At 51.0% G+C, this 18729-nt stretch overlaps 1 protein-coding gene across 1 annotated transcript; it reads right to left on the bottom strand.

Annotated features, from left to right (window-relative positions):
• Window positions 1–4628: 4628 nt before the first annotated feature.
• On the bottom strand, window positions 4629–11871 carry DUSP26 (dual specificity phosphatase 26). Its single transcript, XM_077805543.1, has 3 exons — window positions 11693–11871; window positions 6314–6528; window positions 4629–4828 (listed from the first exon to the last, which is right to left on the bottom strand). The coding sequence occupies exons 1-3, from the start codon at window positions 11869–11871 to the stop codon at window positions 4629–4631; spliced, it is 594 nt and encodes a 197-aa protein (XP_077661669.1).
• Between the last annotated feature and the right edge of the window lie 6858 nt (window positions 11872–18729).

Here is an 18729-nt window from a genome sequence, read left to right as displayed (position 1 = left end):
GAGCAGGGGGTTGGACTAGATGACCTCCTGAGGTCCCTTCCAACCCTGATATTCTATGAATATAGAGACTATAACCTGAGCCCTTTGGAGTAGGATACAATGCTCCCTTTCCAAACTCCTTTTTAAGGAGGGTTTGCCACAATTCCTAGCCCTCCTCCAGTCCTCCACCTCTCATAAACATCCCTTTCATTGACAAAGGGGGAAAGAAGCATTTCTCAATGTTTCCCTGGGAGCCTGATGCGCACCCTGCCAGCCCACTGCTTGCCTGGGCCCTCAGCCCTGCCAAGACACTGGGCCAGGTGTGTTATGGAGTCCCAGAGAACCTGGCTACCATCCAAACAGAGCAAATCACTGTTGTATGCCTATCAGAGCCCTTAATGACATATTTTTACAAGAACCAAGTTCTAAATACACAGAGCTGCCCAGCCAGCTAGTGTGTCAGGAAGTGGAAGAAGAATGGAGCTATATTAGGAACAGATGGACAACAACCCCCGGAAGCATTATGAGGCCAGTTCGATTCAGCCCTGAACTGTGACGTGTTTGTGGATCATAATATAGGCACTGCTAATTAGCCCTGTGATAGTGCTTTTCAGCCATAGATCTCAGAGCCCTTTACAGAGGCAGGTAAGTATGATCATGTCCATTTTAAATAATGGGGAAACTGAGGCACAAAGGGTTTTCAAAACCCTCCACCGATTTCAGGGTCCTCCATTCTTGGGCACCCAACTTACAATAATACCTTAGGCCCGATTCTCATGTAACACATTGGCCAAATATGTCTTTGTTCCCTTTTAGGTGGCTGTTACTATCTGGTCCTGACACTTTAGCTCAGGCACTAGAGGCATGTGGTTTTAGAGGCAGGTGTCCTAGGATGAAAGCCTAGCCGGGGTGCAGAGCACCCTCTGCAGTTATCAGGTGGGGTCCCACCTCTCTGGTCTCTGCTTCATAGCCCTTCGTGCAAGTTTCCCCACTCCTACACCCCAGGCTTGTGCAGCACTCTAGCTCCGACTTGTATGCGTGTGGGTAGAAAGGCTATCCCAGCCCCCAGACAGCTCTGACTAGGAGCTATGCAGACGGACTGGTTCCTAGCACATGACTTACCTGACCTATGGGGGTTGTTTTGAGTTTCAGCTTTGATCAACCTCGCAAAATGTGGTTAGAATGGTCACATGTTATGTGGCTTGGGGACTTGAATGGTGCTGGGAATGTGGACCCAAAACTTGCAGCTTGACCTCATTTCTAGTTATAGGTTGAAACCACCCCCTCCCCCTTTGGCAGCCATTGGGAGAAGGGAGCTCACCCCAGAAAGAACAGGCCCTGCACCCCAGTAAAGCTTCTGGCAATGATGGCCGCTTCCACAATTCCAGATCAAGTGCACTGGGGTAAGAAAAACTGCACACAGCTTGACTCTGAATCCTGTCTGACTCGTTGGAAATTTGTTCTTGTGTTCCCCCCTGTGACCGTTGGGGGCAGAGTGGAACACAGCTGCAGATGGGACCAGCCTGAGTTGCTAAGATGAACCCCAGAAGGCTGCTCTCCAAGGAGCTAGGCCAGAGGCCCATAGTTCTAAAGGCTTCAGTATAAGCATGGTTCAAAGGCTGAGCAAGTGTGAACTAGAGACCTACAGGGATCAGAGATGAGGAGTAAGAAGGGGCTGCTTTTCACTTAGTCTCCCGCTAGCCCGAGTCTGTCAAGTCAAGATCTGACTGTGATAACCTCTGAGTCTGTTGACCCAGCATGGAGGCTTGCCCCCAAAATGCTGTGTAGACATGCCCTGAGCTATGAAAGTCCTTTAGGTACCGGTAATAGTCTGTTTTGGCTGCCGGGCTCAGGTCAAACCAAGCAGGAGATTCCTTCATGGATATATGAGCTACCCTCACATAGTACCAGCAGCCAGAGTTCTGACTGCAGCAGAACCAGCACTGACGTGCTCCCCTGGGATGTGCCAGGCATACCCAAGTTAGGTGCTTTGGAGAGCAGCTCCAAAACACCTCTCCTTGATCTTCCCAGACTCCTGAAGCTCTCAGAGCTGCTGTTGCTGCCACGTGGGCCTTCAGCGTGTTTAGGAGTACAGCCCGCTCCTGAGCGTTGAAAGGAGACTTTTGTCTCTGCATAGTTATCAGGGAAGCTAACTTTTGCTGGTCCTGGTTTCTGTGGCCTGGCTTCTTCTGGCAGAGAGCAACATCACCATCTGGTGGTTGATACAATTCATGGCAGTGGGTTAAGCATTTCTTTGTGTTGTGTTCTAATCCACTGTATTGCATTATATCCTGGGGCTGGTTCTCCCCAGCAGCTCCACTGTAGATTGTGGGCCTCAGGCCTTTTATCTCACGGGTTTGTTACCTGCCTTCTCCCTTCAGTTGGGAAATACTTTCTCTTTTGCTTTCTGCCTCCATAGAACTGGTCCATCCATTACATGACACATTTTTGTGTGATTATCGAGACCCAAATGTTATCTTTGTATCATTTTGTAACACTAAAACAAATATGCCAAATTAGGGACCCACCTGCCCCCTAATGCATTACGTAGTTTACAGACAGCCCCCTACTTGGCCGGCCCATCCATCCACAGAGCTAGGATTTGGCAAGGCAGATCAGGCCACTGGACCCCTCCAGCCCAGTCTGCGGAACTGGCCTATACCGGATGCTTCTGCATAAGGAGAACCGCCCTGATAATGCGCCTGGCCAGTGGTGCTGTGCTGTAACCTCGTGCAGGTATTCCTAGGCCAAGGCACCAGCTCTGCTGGCAGCATCCCGGAGAATACCTCTGGGTGGAGCATAGAACTGGAGGGGGAATTTGGAGCTGGAGAGGACTGTACACTCACCTTTGCTTGGGACCACTCCCCACCCCGAAATCCTAAAAGTGGGAGGGGTGGGGAGTAGTTCCTTTGCAGCCTGGGGGTCTGAAGCTTCAAGTTAATAATAGGGGGAGGCAGCTGGGCCCAAATGCGGAGCCTAGTTATCTCAAGAGCTGAATCTCAAATGTGTTCCTGCAGGGATGGAAAACTGTGTCACAGTGAAGCCACCCGAAATGCTGGCAAGGGAGGATTACTCTTTGATCGTATTCTGCTCCCTTGGGGTCACTGGTAGCATGGCTCCCTGAGTCTTGTTATTTATGTGGGGAAACTTTTTAGCAGGGTGGCACTGAATGCAGCTGGAAGCAATTCTGGGAATATGGCAGAGGTGGGGCTGGTTTTGATCTGCCTGTGGCAAAGCGGCGCTCAGGCTCCATGGCCCAGAGTCTGCTGCTCTGCGGACTAGCTAGTGACTGCCCTGATGTCAGTAGACTTTTTAAGATATGGCCACCTGCCCCTCACCAGAAACGGGGTGGACACCCCTCAAAGCTCATTGCACTCAATCCCCCTCCCTCCAAAGCCCATGTATAAACACTGTTCTAGAAATGAACCCAAGCTTCAAAGATGGAGCCTGTCCCTGGGAGGTGCTGGGTACCCTTGCTATTGCTGTTGGATCAGGATCCCACCTCTTCTAAGCATTTGGTTCCAGGCCCATCCCTAGGGTCTCGGTTTCTTAGTGCTTTGCTGGCTCATTCCCTCCAGTAGGTCTGTGTTGAGGGCCCCATGTCCCAGTGAGGAGAAGGGCTGGAGGGGCCACTTAGCACACTTCTGATATTCCTCACTGCAGAGATAAGAAGGGAGACAAAACTCCCTCTCCCAGCCCACCTCATCCTGTCAGATAGATGCCTGTAGGGAGGTGGGATTTGCTTCCTTCTCACAAACCCGACCTCAGCCAAGGGGCTGGGAGAGGATCATGAAAAGCTGATTGCAGTACTTAAAGGGGGAAGGGTCACAAGGGGGGTTGCAGACTGCCCCTCCCCCCAAACCTCCCCCCAGTCTGAGCAGGGTTGCTGAGGGCTGCACTTTAACACTGTCTTACACACACACACACACACACACTTTTTTCAGATCTCTTTAAGCGTTGGGCGGTTGGACCTTTGACTGCCCCGCAGTCAATATATCAGTATATTGCACACACAGCTACCAGCGAAGAGGCAGCAGCGTTTCAGCTCGTTGGTGGGATGTGATCCGTGAATACACACAGTCTATCTAGACCCTATCTCTCATCCTCCTTTGGGGTCTGGGCAAAGATGCTCCAAAACACAGAAGCAGAGGGGCAGATGTTTTTCCTCTGCAGTAACTTTATTCTTACAGGTAAATGTTTTACACTGAGGGCACCCCAAGTCTACGACACCATGGGCCTTGTCTAATTCTCATTGCCACCAAGAAATGTACGCAGCTTGGATCTCGTAGGAATGACAGGCAGGGCTGGCTTGCTGCCTGGGTGTGCCCGCTGGCAGAACCAACCCATTTGGGCTTCCCAGAGCCAGCAGGGTGAGGGGAAGAGAAGCCCGAGACATGGGATAATAGTCCCTGTGGGGTGCATCTCTAAGTCTTGCAGCCTGGAAGGAGGCTGCATGTTAGGCCTCCACAGATGACAGAGCTGCAGGTTGGGGGCCCCTCTGAAAAGCTGCCACTCCTTGAGGACCCAAGGGAGCCCAGCTGTGCCTGCCAAGCGCCTGCCCCATGATGAAAGCCCTGTGTCTGCTGCTCAGCTGGCAGTAGGGCTGGGCTGAGTGCCGGACACTGAACAGCGCCCCCTCCCCTGCCCACTCATGTTCGCCGCTTCAGCCTCAGGGAGTTGTCCAGGGAGACCAGCTGGTGCAGGAAGCCCCGGTTGGGGATGATGCCGCGGTGGTCCTTGACAGTCTTTATGGCTTCCACCAGGGTCATACGGTGGCGGATCATGAGGTAGGCGAGGACCAAGGTGGCTGAACGGCTCACCCCGACGGCACAGTGGACGAGGATCCTTCCTGCGGGGAGAAGGGGAGCTGTGTCACAGCCTGGCTACAGCCCCAAGGCCCCACTGCACGGGGTTACGGAAGTCCAGGAAACAGTCATACAACAGTGTGGATGAGATGATCACTCCAGTACAGGAGTTAGGATACAGGGCTCGATGGGACAGATGGTCACACAATGGCAGGGGAGGCGGGTTCCCTTGGAAAAAGTTGACTTTTCACTGAAAAATCAAAATCTGAATTATTTTGATTCAGAAATGCTGCTGTGTTGCCTCGCGGGAGTGGTAGTTTGAGTGGTTCATGCCCTCATTTCCCTCTCTAGGCTGGGTGGACCGGTCAGACGACATCTGCCAGGATTCACTGTAGTGCTTCTTATAAGCATAACAGCACCACAGTCTCTCATTTTGGGCAGGGGAGGTGATGCATCATGGGAGTCCCACTGCCACAGTGAATCATGGGAGATGATGTCTGGCGAGGGAGCCCAGCTCCAACTAGGAGAATGGGAACATGAGGCCATTGAACTACAGCTCCCATGAGGCTCTGCTGCAGCATTTCCAATCAAAGTATTCCAGTGTATGGCTCAATAGTTCCATTTTTGGTTGAAAATCAAAAACATTTTGGTTTGTTTTGTTTTTTTTCAGTGAAAAATCCAAGCTTCGCATGGAAAGCAGATACTTTCGTTTGAGTGAAAAATGTAGTTTAGTCAAAAACCCAATCTGCCTTTGAACAACGTTTTGAGAGCAAAATTTTCAACCTGCCCTACTCCCCGGTCCCTGTGAGCCAGACTATGAGCTGCGCCTCCTCAGTGCGGGAGGCCAAAGATGCCTGTACCCCCATGCACCTCCTGAATCCTGGTCTCGTCTGGGGACTCCAGATCCACCCCCTCCTGCTCTAGAGCCACCCCCACCCTGGCATACCCTTATGCCAGGGGTTGCTTACACCCTCCAGCACCATAGGAATTCCCCGTGTTGTGAGAGGAAGGGATCCACCTAAGATCTGGCCTATTTGTTCCACCAGGATGGCATGAAAGGGCCAGGCTATGGCCCATAATTGGTCCTGGGTCTCTTCCAGAACGGTGGCTGCTGGGATAGTGGGCTAGCTGGACCATTGCTCTAGTCTAGCTGATCCCAGTGTAGATGGAGGTGGCTCTGTTCTGGTGCAGCAGGAGGCCAGATACTGAGCTAGAAGGACCATTGTGCTGGTCCAACTTGGTGACACTTGGTGTTATGGTAGAAGTTTTGCAGACTCAAGAAGTGGCTGGATTTGGGAGATTTCTCTGAGCCGATCACATGGGGGAGGGCTATGGAGGTGGGAGTGAGGATCGCCATGTCTTGCTAATGGTATCTCCACTGCTTCCAGCAGAGAACCGTGGGTGGCGTGTTTATAAGGAAAGAAGGTGACTAGAGATGAGGGTTTTGGACACAGCCTCGCCTCTTGCCCAGCCAAGCTCTTCGTCCCAGCCCCTGCTCCCTCTCCTCCAACCCCTCCTCTGCCCCTCACCTCCTCTCTCGCTCAGCGCCTGGTGGATGAAGTCAGCTGAGGGGTAGAAGTAGGGACTCATGTCGAAGCTGGGCGAGTCGTGGGCCTCAATGCCTAGATAGCGGATGCCGGTGCCTTCATAGTACTCAGCACCCCCTCTCCATTTGCTGTGCGATGCATTGAGGATGTGGGTGATGCGAAGGCGGGCCAGCTCACGCCGATTGGCTGCTATATCTCTGCGGAGAAGGGAGCAAAGGATTAAAATGGGGGAGCTTATGTGGCGGCAGCTGAGCAGGGGGTGCTTCTTCACAGTGGACTGTGCAAGTATTATCTGCTAGAACTGGTACTCGGGCGGGGAGAGCTACTTGGGCCAGGCCAGCCTGGATTTTTGGCTTGGAGGGAACAGGCCAGAAGAAGGGGGTGCGGGTGAGGAGAGGCAGTCATCTGGTGGGTACATTAAAAAATAGGAAAATCTGTCATTCCCCACCTAGCAACACACATTTCTCTCTCACCCCCAAGAGATGCTAGCCTGAGGCTCCCCATGCAGCTCCTGCCAATGGGCCTCAATCCTGACCCACAGCCCCCCTGCTATACCAGTCTGGGTTCCCCTTTCTCCTTTCCAGCTCTGCCAGTGCTGCTTAGTCTTGTATCGCCGGTTTCCCAGACCTTTTGAACAAAGAATCATAGAAATGTCAGGTTGGAAGGGACCTCAAGAAACCATCTAGTCCACCCCCGCCATGCTGAGGCAGGACCAAGTAAACCTAGACCATCCCTGACAGCTGTTTGTCCAACCTGTTCTTAAAAACCCCAGTGATGGGGATTCCACAACTTCCCTAGATAACCTGTTCCACTGCTTAACAGAACCACTAACCCAGGAAACCAACCTTCCACACAAACTTCCTCGTGGCTGGATTTTACTAAAACTAGACAAGCCATTTACAACGCACACTTTGCTTCTCTACAAAAGAAAAAGGACACTAAACTTTCTAAACTACTACATGCTACAAGGGGCCACAGCAATGGTTCCCTCAACCCACCTAGCAATATTGTTAACCTATCCAACTATACTCTCAGCCCAGCAGAAGCAGCTGTTCTATCTCGGGGCCTCTCCTTCTGCCCCTCCACCCCCATGAACATGATACAGTTCTGTGGTGACCTAGAATCCTATTTTCGACGTCTCCGACTCAAGGAATATTTCCAAAATACCTCTGAACAACATACTAATCCACAGAGGTCTCCCTACCAACACTACAGAAAGAAGGATTCTAGGTGGACTCCTCCTGAAGGTCGAAACAGCAGACTGGACTTCTACATAGAGTGCTTCCGCCGACGTGCACGGGCTGAAATTGTGGAAAAGCAGCATCACTTGCCCCATAACCTCAGCCATGCGGAACGCAATGCCATCCATAGCCTCAGAAACAACTCTGACATCATAATCAAAAAGGCTGACAAAGGAGGTGCTGTTGTCATCATGAATAGGTCGGAATATGAACAAGAGGCTGCTCGGCAGCTCTCCAACACGAGTTTCTACAAGCCATTACCCTATGATCCCACTGAGAGTTACCAAAAGCAACTACAGCATATGCTCAAGAAACTTCCTGAAAAAGCACAAGATCAAATCCGCACAGACACACCCCTGGAACCCCGACCTGGGATATTCTATCTACTACCCAAGATCCATAAACCTGGAACTCCTGGGCGCCCCATCATTTCAGGCATTGGCACCCTGACAGCAGGATTGTCTGGCTATGTAGACTCCCTCCTCAGGCCCTATGCTACCAGCACTCCCAGCTACCTTCGAGACACCACTGACTTCCTGAGGAAACTTCAATCCATCGGTGATCTTCCTGATAACACCATCCTGGCCACTATGGATGTAGAAGCCCTCTACACCAACATTCCACACAAAGATGGACTACAAGCCGTCAGGAACACTATCCCCGATAATGTCACGGCTAACTTGGTGGCTGAACTTTGTGACTTTGTCCTTACCCATAACTATTTCACATTTGGGGACAATGTATACCTTCAGATCAGCGGCACTGCTATGGGTACCCGCATGGCCCCACAGTATGCCAACATTTTTATGGCTGATTTAGAACAACGCTTCCTCAGCTCTCGTCCCCTAAAGCCCCTACTCTACTTGCGCTATATTGATGACATCTTCATCATCTGGACCCATGGAAAAGAAGCCCTTGAGGAATTCCACCATGATTTCAACAATTTCCATCCCACCATCAACCTCAGCCTGGTCCAGTCCACACAAGAGATCCACTTCCTGGACACTACAGTGCTAATAAACAATGGTCACATAAACACCACCCTATACCGGAAACCTACTGACCGCTATTCCTATCTGCATGCCTCCAGCTTTCACCCTGACCACACCACACGATCCATCGTCTACAGCCAAGCTCTGCGATACAACCGCATTTGCTCCAACCCCTCAGACAGAGACAAACACCTACAAGATCTCTGTCAAGCTTTCTTACAACTACAATACCCACCTGCGGAAGTAAAGAAACAGATTGATAGAGCCAGAAGAGTTCCCAGAAGTTACCTACTACAGGACAGGCCTAACAAAGAAAATAACAGAACGCCACTAGCCGTCACCTTCAGCCCCCAACTAAAACCCCTCCAACGCATTATTAAGGATCTACAACCTATCCTAAAGGATGACCCGACACTCTCACAAATCTTGGGAGACAGGCCAGTCCTTGCCTACAGACAGCCCCGCAACCTGAAGCAAATACTCACCAACAACCACATACCACACAACAGAACCACTAACCCAGGAACTTATCCTTGCAACAAAGCCCGTTGCCAATTGTGCCCACATATCTATTCAGGGGACACCATCACAGGGCCTAATAACATCAGCCACACTATCAGAGGCTCGTTCACCTGCGCATCCACCAATGTGATTTATGCCATCATGTGCCAGCAATGCCCCTCTGCCATGTACATTGGTCAAACTGGACAGTCTCTACGTAAAAGAATAAATGGACACAAATCAGATGTCAAGAATTATAACATTCATAAACCAGTCGGAGAACACTTCAATCTCTCTGGTCACGCAATCACAGACATGAAGGTCGCTATCTTAAAACAAAAAAACTTCAAATCCAGACTCCAGCGAGAAACTGCTGAATTGGAATTCATTTGCAAATTGGATACTATTAATTTAGGCTTAAATAGAGACTGGGAGTGGCTAAGTCATTATGCAAGGTAGCCTATTTCCTCTTGTTTCCCCCCCCCCCTCCCCCCAGATGTTCTGGTTTAACTTGGATTTAAACTTGGAGAGTGGTCAGTTTGGACGAGCTATTACCAGCAGGAGAGTGAGTCTGTGTGTGTATGGGGGTGGGTTTTTGGAGGGGGGTGAGGGAGTGAGAGAACCTGGATTTGTGCAGGAAATGGCCTAACTTCATTATCATGCACATTGTGTAAAGAGTTGTCACTTTGGATGGGCTATCACCAGCAGGAGAGTGAATTTGTGTGGGGGGGTGCAGGGTGAGAAAACCTGGATTTGTGCTGGAAATGGCCTAACCTGACGATTACTTTAGATAAGCTATTACCAGCAGGACAGTGGGGTGGGAGGAGGTATTGTTTCATATTCTCTGTGTATATATAAAGTCTGCTGCAGTTTCCACGGTATGTATCTGATGAAGTGAGCTGTAGCTCACGAAAGCTCATGCTCAAATAAACTGGTTAGTCTCTAAGGTGCCACAAGTACTCCTTTTCTTTTTGCGAATACAGACTAACACGGCTGTTACTCTGTAACCCAGGAATCTATCCTTGCAACAAAGCCCGTTGCCAACTGTGTCCACATATCTATTCAGGGGATACCATCATAGGGCCTAATCACATCAGCCACACTATCAGAGGCTTGTTCACCTGCACATCTACCAATGTGATAAATGCCATCATGTGCCAGCAATGCCCCTCTGCCATGTACATTGGCCAAACTGGACAGTCTCTACGTAAAAGAATAAATGGACACAAATCAGACGTCAAGAATTATAACATTCAAAAACCAGTTGGAGAACACTTCAATCTCTTTGGTCACTCGATTACAGACCTAAAAGTGACAATTCTTCAACAAAAAAACTTCAGAAACAGACTCCAAGGAGAGACTGCTGAATTGGAATTAATTTGCAAACTGGATACAATTAACTTAGGCTTGAATAAAGACTGGGAGTTGATGGGTCATTACACAAAGTAAAACTATTTCCCCATGTTTATTCCCCTCCCCCCCCCGTGTCCCTCCCCCCCTGCCCCGGGGCTGTTCCTCAGACATTCTTATCAACTGCTGGAAATGGCCCACCTTGATTATCATTACAAAAGGTTCCCCACCACACCCCCACTCTCCTGCTGGTAATAGCTCACCTTACTTGATCACTCTCGTTACAGTTTGTATGGTCACACCCTTTGTTTCATGTTCTCTATGTATATAAATCTCTCCACTGTATTTTCCACTGAATGCATCCGATGAAGTGAGCTGTAGCTCATGAAAGTTTATGCTCAAATAAATTTGTTAGTCTCTAAGGTGCCACAAGTCCTCCTGTCCTTAGACAGTGATACTCAGACCTCAGTGATTCAGGAGCCAAATTAGCGATCAGTATTACCCAAAAGAGCCACAGTCGTGTGAATTCATTGTTTCATTTACTATATATATTTTCTTGGATATTCTGACCAAGTATAATTATTTTATCAACTACAGTTGGTTAATAACATAGTAAAAGCATCCTGATGAGTTAATAATTTAGACTGGTTAATAATTAAATTGCCCAGTGTTTTACTATCATGCGCTGCAAAGAGCCGCAGAAGACACTTGTGGCTTCCGAGTCTCAGTTTGAGTATTACAGCTTTAGAGAAAGTTTTTCCTAATATCCGACCTAAATCTCCCTTGCTGCAAACTAGGGTGCTTGCTGTGTCCAGTTTGTGTGTGGTGGGTCTTTTCACATGGACACCTTTACCCTCAGGGGCCATTTTTGAGTGCCACTATCACAAAGGGAAAGGACGGACACACACACACACAAACGTTGTTTTTCTTGTAGCCCTGGCTCCTGGAATCAATTTATTACTGGGGAATCCCTGCTTTCATGAACGCAAAAAGTAAGTTTCTAGCCCTTGTGACTGCAGAGAAAAGCTTGAAAACGTGACCTGAATGTGCTGGAACAGGCTCGGAAGCCAGAAGGACAATAAAAAGAGCCCCCAATTTCGGGGCTGCCTGAATACTTGGCATTGGGAATACTGCACGCAGACACACACAGTGGCGCTGCACTCTCCTCCTCCCCAGTCCGTGCCCCCTCCCACAACTATGCTACCGTGTCCCTTTCGCTCTTCCTTCCCATCCCCACCAATTCCCGCTCTCCCTCACGACCTTGGGCCTGCACTTACTGGTCTCCCAGGTACAGTCCTGGCCAGACCTCATCTGCATGGTTACAGGCTGTCTTCCCCGTGTACAGCAGCCTCTCCAGCTCAAAGACACTGAGGATGGGGTGGTTGCTGGCGTCTTCCTGAGACCCCCGGCTGGGTGACCTGGAGCTGCTTCTGGAGAACCTGGACATAAACGCCATTGGAGCTCCCGAGACCCACGATGCATCCCTATGGGCGATAACGCTGCAGCTGCCGTCACCCACAGTCCCGTCCTGTAAGTAGTGGAGACGCCATTAGGTGACCCCGGCATGGGAGTATTGCCAAGCCCTTCCCCACGTGACAAGCGATCAGCTCAGAGAATTCCACCCCCCGCCCTGCCCCACCCCGCCCCGCCCCACTGCCCTGACACACACACACACACACACACACAAATCCAGCTGCTTCTTCCTGAGCGGGAGACCCAAGTCAAGCAGCTTTGGGCTGAGACTCCTGGCTCCACTGGAAGTGGGGTGAGTTGGTCGTGCATCAGAATACCTCACAAAAGTTCAAAGCAGCCCTGCAGATCCTCCCAGCAACCTATGTGAACATCTAGCTGCAGGTGTAGAGCCCTCTCCGCCCACGGGTTCCCAACGTCAGGCGGGGGCAGTACATCATAGGCTTCCCCCCTGGAAGGTGAAGCATTTGGGGAGGGTTTAATGGGGCCAGAGCACTGTGAACCAAGTAAAGGAGGAAGTGGGGTCACCAAAGCCTTCAGCCCACTTGTGCACCCCTTTCATGGTGAAGGGGCAACGTTCCAGCTCTGCTCTGCTGGGTCAGTGTCACACTGTCAGGCCCAGAGTACCCAGGTTTCTGTTTATGAGATGACACAGTAGCTCAGCTGTCGCCTTCCCGCTGAACTGGCTAGAGGGCTCTGGCTGCCAGGGTCACGATGCCAACTCAAGAGCTGATTGTGTCAACCTAGGATTGGAGGAGCTGGCAGGCAGCGAAGACTCTGGGCTTGGTGCCAGGCTCTGGGGCTGGGAGGAGAAGCAGGTGGCGGATTCCATACGGTGTCACGTGGGGTCTCACTGGGCATCGGCCTGTCGTGTACCAATAAAAACAGCCTGATGGGAGGGAGAGGCGGTCTTAACCTCTCTTGGCACAGCAACCTCCCTGCTGCATTTGAAAAGCTGGGAGGCTGCTCTGGGTTTGGGATGGGAGGCGTTAGTCGTGGGGCAGGAGACTTTTATGGGTAAGCAATAGAGCCCAAGAGGCCCGACTCCCAGGTGTGACTTCCTCAAGCCGGCAACAAGCCCCCTGGGACACTCCCACTCACACCCACATGGGGGATGTACCCGGCCTCCATAACAAAGCCTCAGCCTTGGGAACATTTTTCTTCTTTGCTGCCTTCCTCCTCAGTGCAGCCAGCTGAAAGCTGCTGCTGCTGGTGATGCCAGGAGCTGCCTCCAAGCATTTGGGAACCCATCCAAAGTCTCACCTCTCAGCTCCGTTCCCGTCAGCGGCTCCGCGCTGGCCAGCTGTTTTCAGCGGCTAAAAGGGGGAAATGGAGTGACCTTAGATTTGCCTTGCTGGCTTAGACTGTCAGTTCCGTCGGTCTGGCACCCCGCCCTCAGCAATGGCCAGCAGCCAGTGGTGCCGAAGGAGGAAACCCCGAGACACTTACCTGATTGTGCCCAGAGGATGGAAACGTCATGAGGGCACCGCAGAATTCGGAAGGGATCTAAAGAGACCTGCTAAGTACTTCCCTCCCTACCGACCTCTTCCTACAGTTTATTCTCTGCAGGGTATTTTGGATGCTGCCTTGGATATGGTTGTGCCGGGCATGGAATAGACTTTTCTGGAGCCAGAGGTTCCCCATCAGCCCTGGTATGACTGGGTGCAGCTGCCACAGATCGTAACAGGAGCTGCAGCAGCGTATACCGTGGTCCAGAGTTGGCTCTATGTCTCCTGCACTCTGCTGAATGTTTGACCTGCTGGCTCCAGGAATAAATACCTGGTAAGCCCATGGGCAGCACACCACAGCTGGGATCAGCCGCAGCACAATGCCATGGGGGTGTCTGCCCACTCATGCTGCAGCAGGCCGTTCAGCCTGGGCCCATCCAAGCCTGGCCCATACCGTGCCCCTTAATATAAGGCTACCAGCAGATCCATGGCTGGCTAAGGGTCTGCCTACACTGTAACTGGAGGTGTGATTGCAGTTCAGGTAGACATACCTGCACTAGCTTTAATCTAGCTAGCATGGCTAAAAATATCAGCAAAGACTCGTCAGCACAGACCCTGGTGCAGGCTGCACACGCAAGTACCTATCCAGTGTTCCGGGTGGGTTTGTATACCTGCAGACGTGCCAACTCCCACGAATCGATTGGGAGAGTCTTGATTTCTGAGCAGAATGAAGCCTCACTCGTGATCTGGCGATAGAACTCTCAAATGTCAGGATTTTTTTTTTCCCGCCCCGCCACATTCTTAAAATGTATTTCCAGTCCAACAGGAGTTATCCCCACCTTCAACAAAGGAATGCGATTTTTCCACTGGCCAGTTACTTCCAAAGTACTTTGAAAGACCATGAAAATTCATTTACATATCAGATAAACAGAGCCATCAAGCTATCAAGTAGGGGGAAGAGACAGAAGGGTTACACCCAGCAGGGAAGAGAAACTTCATCTGAGACAAATAGAAGGGGGCAAGGCCAAATCTCAAATAAGCAATTGAATCACTGAAAAAAAAAATCCTGACATTTGACAGTTCTAAAAGTGAGGCTTAATTTTATTTAGAAATCCCATCAGCTGCCCCAGGTGCAGCCAGGATTCCAGCTATCAGCCCCAAGCGGCAGCTCCCCTGCCGGCCTGGGAAGTGGGAGAGGGGACCCCACTGCAGCGCCTCAGGCCTTGGGGGGGTGAAGAACCCTAAGGAGCAGAGGGGAGGCTGGGAGCTGCAGGAGAGCTGAAGTGAGGAAGGGGGCTGGTGGGGTGGGAGGCCTGTATTGATGGTGGGTTCTGAGCAGATGGGGTGGTGCTGGGAGGGTGAATTGAAGGCAGTGGGGGTCGATGGGGCAGGGGGGGCTGAAATGATGGGGTGCAGAAGATGGGGCTGGGGACTAAATTGAGGGGGGGCTGAATTGAGTGGGGTTGGGTGGCGACAGAACCGACGGGGGTCTGGGGGACAGGATTAATTGTTGGGCAGGAGACGGGCAGATGTGGGGGTGCGCACTCCTGCAGCAGGGGCCAAAATCACCTTCTCCAGTACACATGGGGGAGTGGGTGACACTAACGGTCGCATGCACATGCCTGATGATGGGCAGGGGGAATTCAAACATCAAGAGACTGATTTTAAAAAACCATCTTTTTCAAAAAGGTCATGACTTTGGGGCCAATCTCATGATTGTGGCAGCCCCGACTCGTGATTTTTGATCTCTCGAAGTTGGAAATACTGCATCTGGGCTGCTGCGTCTGCACTGCTAGTTTTAGCTGCATTTGCTAGATTAAAGCTAGCAGGGGCATGCCTGGCTGAGCTGCAAACCCACCTTTGCTTGCGGTGGAGACAAGCCTGAGAATCTGTGGGACAGAGCCACTCTGGCATATAACTCAATCGGCCTCACAGATGTATCTGACCCTCATCTTCTGCCCCCAACACCCACTGGGTGCTGATGTGCAGTGGGCTCTAGCTGGTAAATATCACCAATTGCTACCTGATATACAAGACCCCAGAGCAAATCCCCAAAGCACCATTGCTACATGGGAGGTGTGGCCCATTCCTGTATTAAAACACAGGGTGAGCTACTGCATGCAGTGACTTCTTGCTCACAGGTACATGGCTGCCTCTGCCACCCCTGCCATTCTCACGCTGCGCTCGGAGGGAGGAGAGAGACAAATAGACAGACAGACCCTGCCTACACACACGGCTGCTCTGCATAGACGTTATCGCACCCGGGCAGGCTGCCCAACCCCACACGCTCAGCAAAGAGACAGAAAGACAGACGGACAGGAGGCAGGAGGGAGACACCCGTCCCTGTTACTCTACCTTTGTGCAGGCTGTGATTTCTCAGCTCAGGGTGAGTTTTCTAGTCAGATCCAGTCGGCCATGTCTTCCTACTGCTGCAGCTCTTGTTGCTGCCGCTGCTGCTGCTGCTGTAGAAAGGCTGATATATGAACATCTATTTTAAGCCATGACATGTCCAGAGGCAGGTTTGTTTATATCATCATGTGGGTGGGTGGAGGGTGGGGGAGAGAGAAAGCAGAGGGAGATTGACACAAACACAGAACATCCCATGCAAACACACACGTGTAGATGTACGCACACACAGTCATACATATAAACACACACACACACACACGCATATTCCTATGCATGGAAATACACATGCACAGCCACAAGAATATGCACATACAAAAACTTGCATCCAAACGCATACAAATTCTTCTCCATATCTCTGTGCTCCCCACTGCCCCATCCCCCCGCAATACACAGCTAGCTACAGGAAATAAAAAAGGAAAGAAAGACTATTCTACTGATGAAAAGCTCCATCTAAGAGCTAGTTATGATTATGAATAGTAATAATAATGGGGAATAGAGTCACAGAGTTTAAGGCCAGAAGGGACCGCCAGATCATCCAGTCTGACCTGTATATCACAGACCACCAGCGCCACCCAGTACCTGCACATTAAACCAAACAACTGAAATGAGACCAAAGTATGACAGCCCACAGGAGACTAGACTGTGATGTGCTGCAGGCAGGGAATAGACGGGACCAAGGTGCACCAGTGCCTAAGGCCCCTGCAATGTCAGGAAATGGTTAAGTGAGATATACTCAAAAAACCCTGGCTCCCCCAGGCTGCAGAGGAAGGCAAAAACCCACTAGGTCACTGCCAACTTGATGTGGGGGAAAATTCCTTCCCAACACCGCCTATGGCAGTCAGTTAGACCCTGAGCATGTGAGCAAGCCAGCCAAGCACCTGAGAGAGAGAGTGCTTGGTGCCACCTCAGAGCCCTGTCCCTCCCTTTTCTATGTCCCATCTCTAGCTGTGGTTACCCCTGATGCTTCAGAGCAAGGAGATTTAAAAAAAAAAAAAACACCCCTCTCCAGAATACACTAGGGGGAAAAATCCCTTCCTGACTCCTGCAGGTGGCCAGTTTAAACCCGGAAGCATGAGCTTTTAGGATTGGTGCCTGAGAAATGATTGCCCAGAGCAAGAAGTCAGCACAGCTCCAACCATCTCAATGCAGGTGGTGCATCGTCCTTTCAGTTCACCTGAGAGAGCTGCTGCTGATAGCTCACAGAGACCTGGTGTGAGTCTTGGCTGTAGTAGCAAGCAAGATGCATGTTGAATGTGGTCACAGTGTGAGGGACACATCTGCATGTGAGGCCAGATTTCTCAATGAGCTCAGCACCCAGCAACTCCTATTGTACCTTTGTGAGCAGATTTCCAACAGAGCTCAACATCCAATGCGCACCCAGCATGCTGGGCTCTCCTGAAAGTCTGCCCCCTAGCTAGCCGATACAGCCCACCCCCATCTTACTGGGTGACAGCAGGAAGTATTGGGCTGATACCCATCATGGGAGGGCTATGGGAAGGTAAACTGAGGCTGTAGGTACTCAAGGGCAAGTGAAGGCAAGTCACTGAGTGAACCTGAATGAAGGCAGCTTGGGCCACCATCTCCATCTTTTCGTTCTTTTCTTTCCTTGCCCATCTTTCAATGGCACCCCAGGAAATTGGTCTTTGCCTTTCACAAGAGGGTCTGTTACACTAGCACAAAACTAGAGAAACCTTCCAGCTGGGTGGCCAGCACTGGCCAGGAGCTCAAGTTTGATGGTACCAAAGGTCCAAGATCAGGGTTGGCATTTCTGGTGCAAAGTCAGGGTTCCCTGACAGGAGTGCGAGCACTGTTTTAACATCTCACTTTAAAACGCAGTGATCACAGTGAGGACAGAAGGCTGCAAGGCGGGAGGAAGCTTGGCCATATGTCTGGAAGGAGACCTTGGATAATCTCATGCGGTTCCACTGATTTCTACAGAAGACCACATGCACAAGGGCAAGAGTTTGGGTCCAAGATGCTCCCAGGGAGCTGTGGGTTCTTGGGGGAAACCACCAGCCTCTTTTTGCTGGTTAGGACTTATCACATCCTTCAGAGAGGCTTCAGCCCCATCCCTCACTAACGTTTGTTTCCTGGTTTTACCAAATCAATCTGCTGTGTAATTATCCACAGGGCGCCTCTGAAATGGTAGCTAGAGCAGCCTGCCGAGGAGGGTCTGACGAGATCCTGTGTTAACTAGCTGGTTACCCACATGGTGCTGACTAGAGGGAGCGAGAACGTGTATAATACCTTTGATGACTATGTTGCTGCAGCCAGTTCCAGGGATGGGGAAGAGAGGCACAGCCTGCCACTGCCATCCACTGGAGGCATCAGAAGCCATTCTGCCCCTCCAAGAGCAGCCTCACTGCCTCCTGGGGTGGGGTATCCAGGCCCTCGGTCTGTAGGAAAACCAGCCAGCTGTTGGCAGCTCCACACAACAGAAGGAAAGAGATGGGTTGCTGATCCTTCCCTTTGACCCCCATTGAAGCCCCACACATCCGCAGCTCTCTGTGTGTTATGTGGGCTGCGTGCACACAATACACATACTATCTGTATGGCCCTGAGGATGTCACAGGGGCCACCGCCGTGCTGTGCTGACTGGGCTGCAAGCGGCCTGAAAACCATGGGTTGAGAACCACTGCACTATAGCCTTTCTTCTCACTCCCGCTCTTGCCCTCACTGCTTGTTATCGTCACTTAAATAGGAGACTGATTTTTGCAGCAAGGACCTGGCATGGTGGTAAAATACTCTGCATACGTATGGCCCCGCAAGAATGATCCATGACTCCAGGGAATGCTGATGGGCTATAGGGGTCTTTGCATATAGGTCACTGGTTTGGGGCAGCAGTAATCAAAAGCTTTTGCCATCTGGATGTTGTTTGGTGACTTATGTGAAATGAACTGATGGGAAGGGACACATAATTTTGTGGCTACGGCAGCAGCCTGGAGAGCTATGTTTGGTCCCTAGCCCTGCAACTGACTTGCTGTGTG

This window comes from Eretmochelys imbricata, chromosome 26 (assembly GCF_965152235.1).
Source record: "Eretmochelys imbricata isolate rEreImb1 chromosome 26, rEreImb1.hap1, whole genome shotgun sequence".
Classification (NCBI taxonomy): Eukaryota; Metazoa; Chordata; order Testudines; family Cheloniidae; genus Eretmochelys; species Eretmochelys imbricata.
Note: the sequence above shows the minus strand (reverse complement) of the source record. Positions and strands in the feature narration are given on the sequence as shown.

Excerpts from the sequence above, each read along its gene's own strand:
- DUSP26 (XM_077805543.1), bottom strand. The coding sequence starts at position 11,871 with ATGGCGTTTATGTCCAGGTTCTCCAGAAGCAGCTCCAGGTCACCCAGC. Across the intron at positions 6,529-11,692 it reads GGACTGTACCTGGGAGACCA|AGATATAGCAGCCAATCGGC; the intron begins GTAAGTGCAGGC and ends CCTTCTCCGCAG. Across the intron at positions 4,829-6,313 it reads GGCGCTGAGCGAGAGAGGAG|GAAGGATCCTCGTCCACTGT; the intron begins GTGAGGGGCAGA and ends TTCTCCCCGCAG.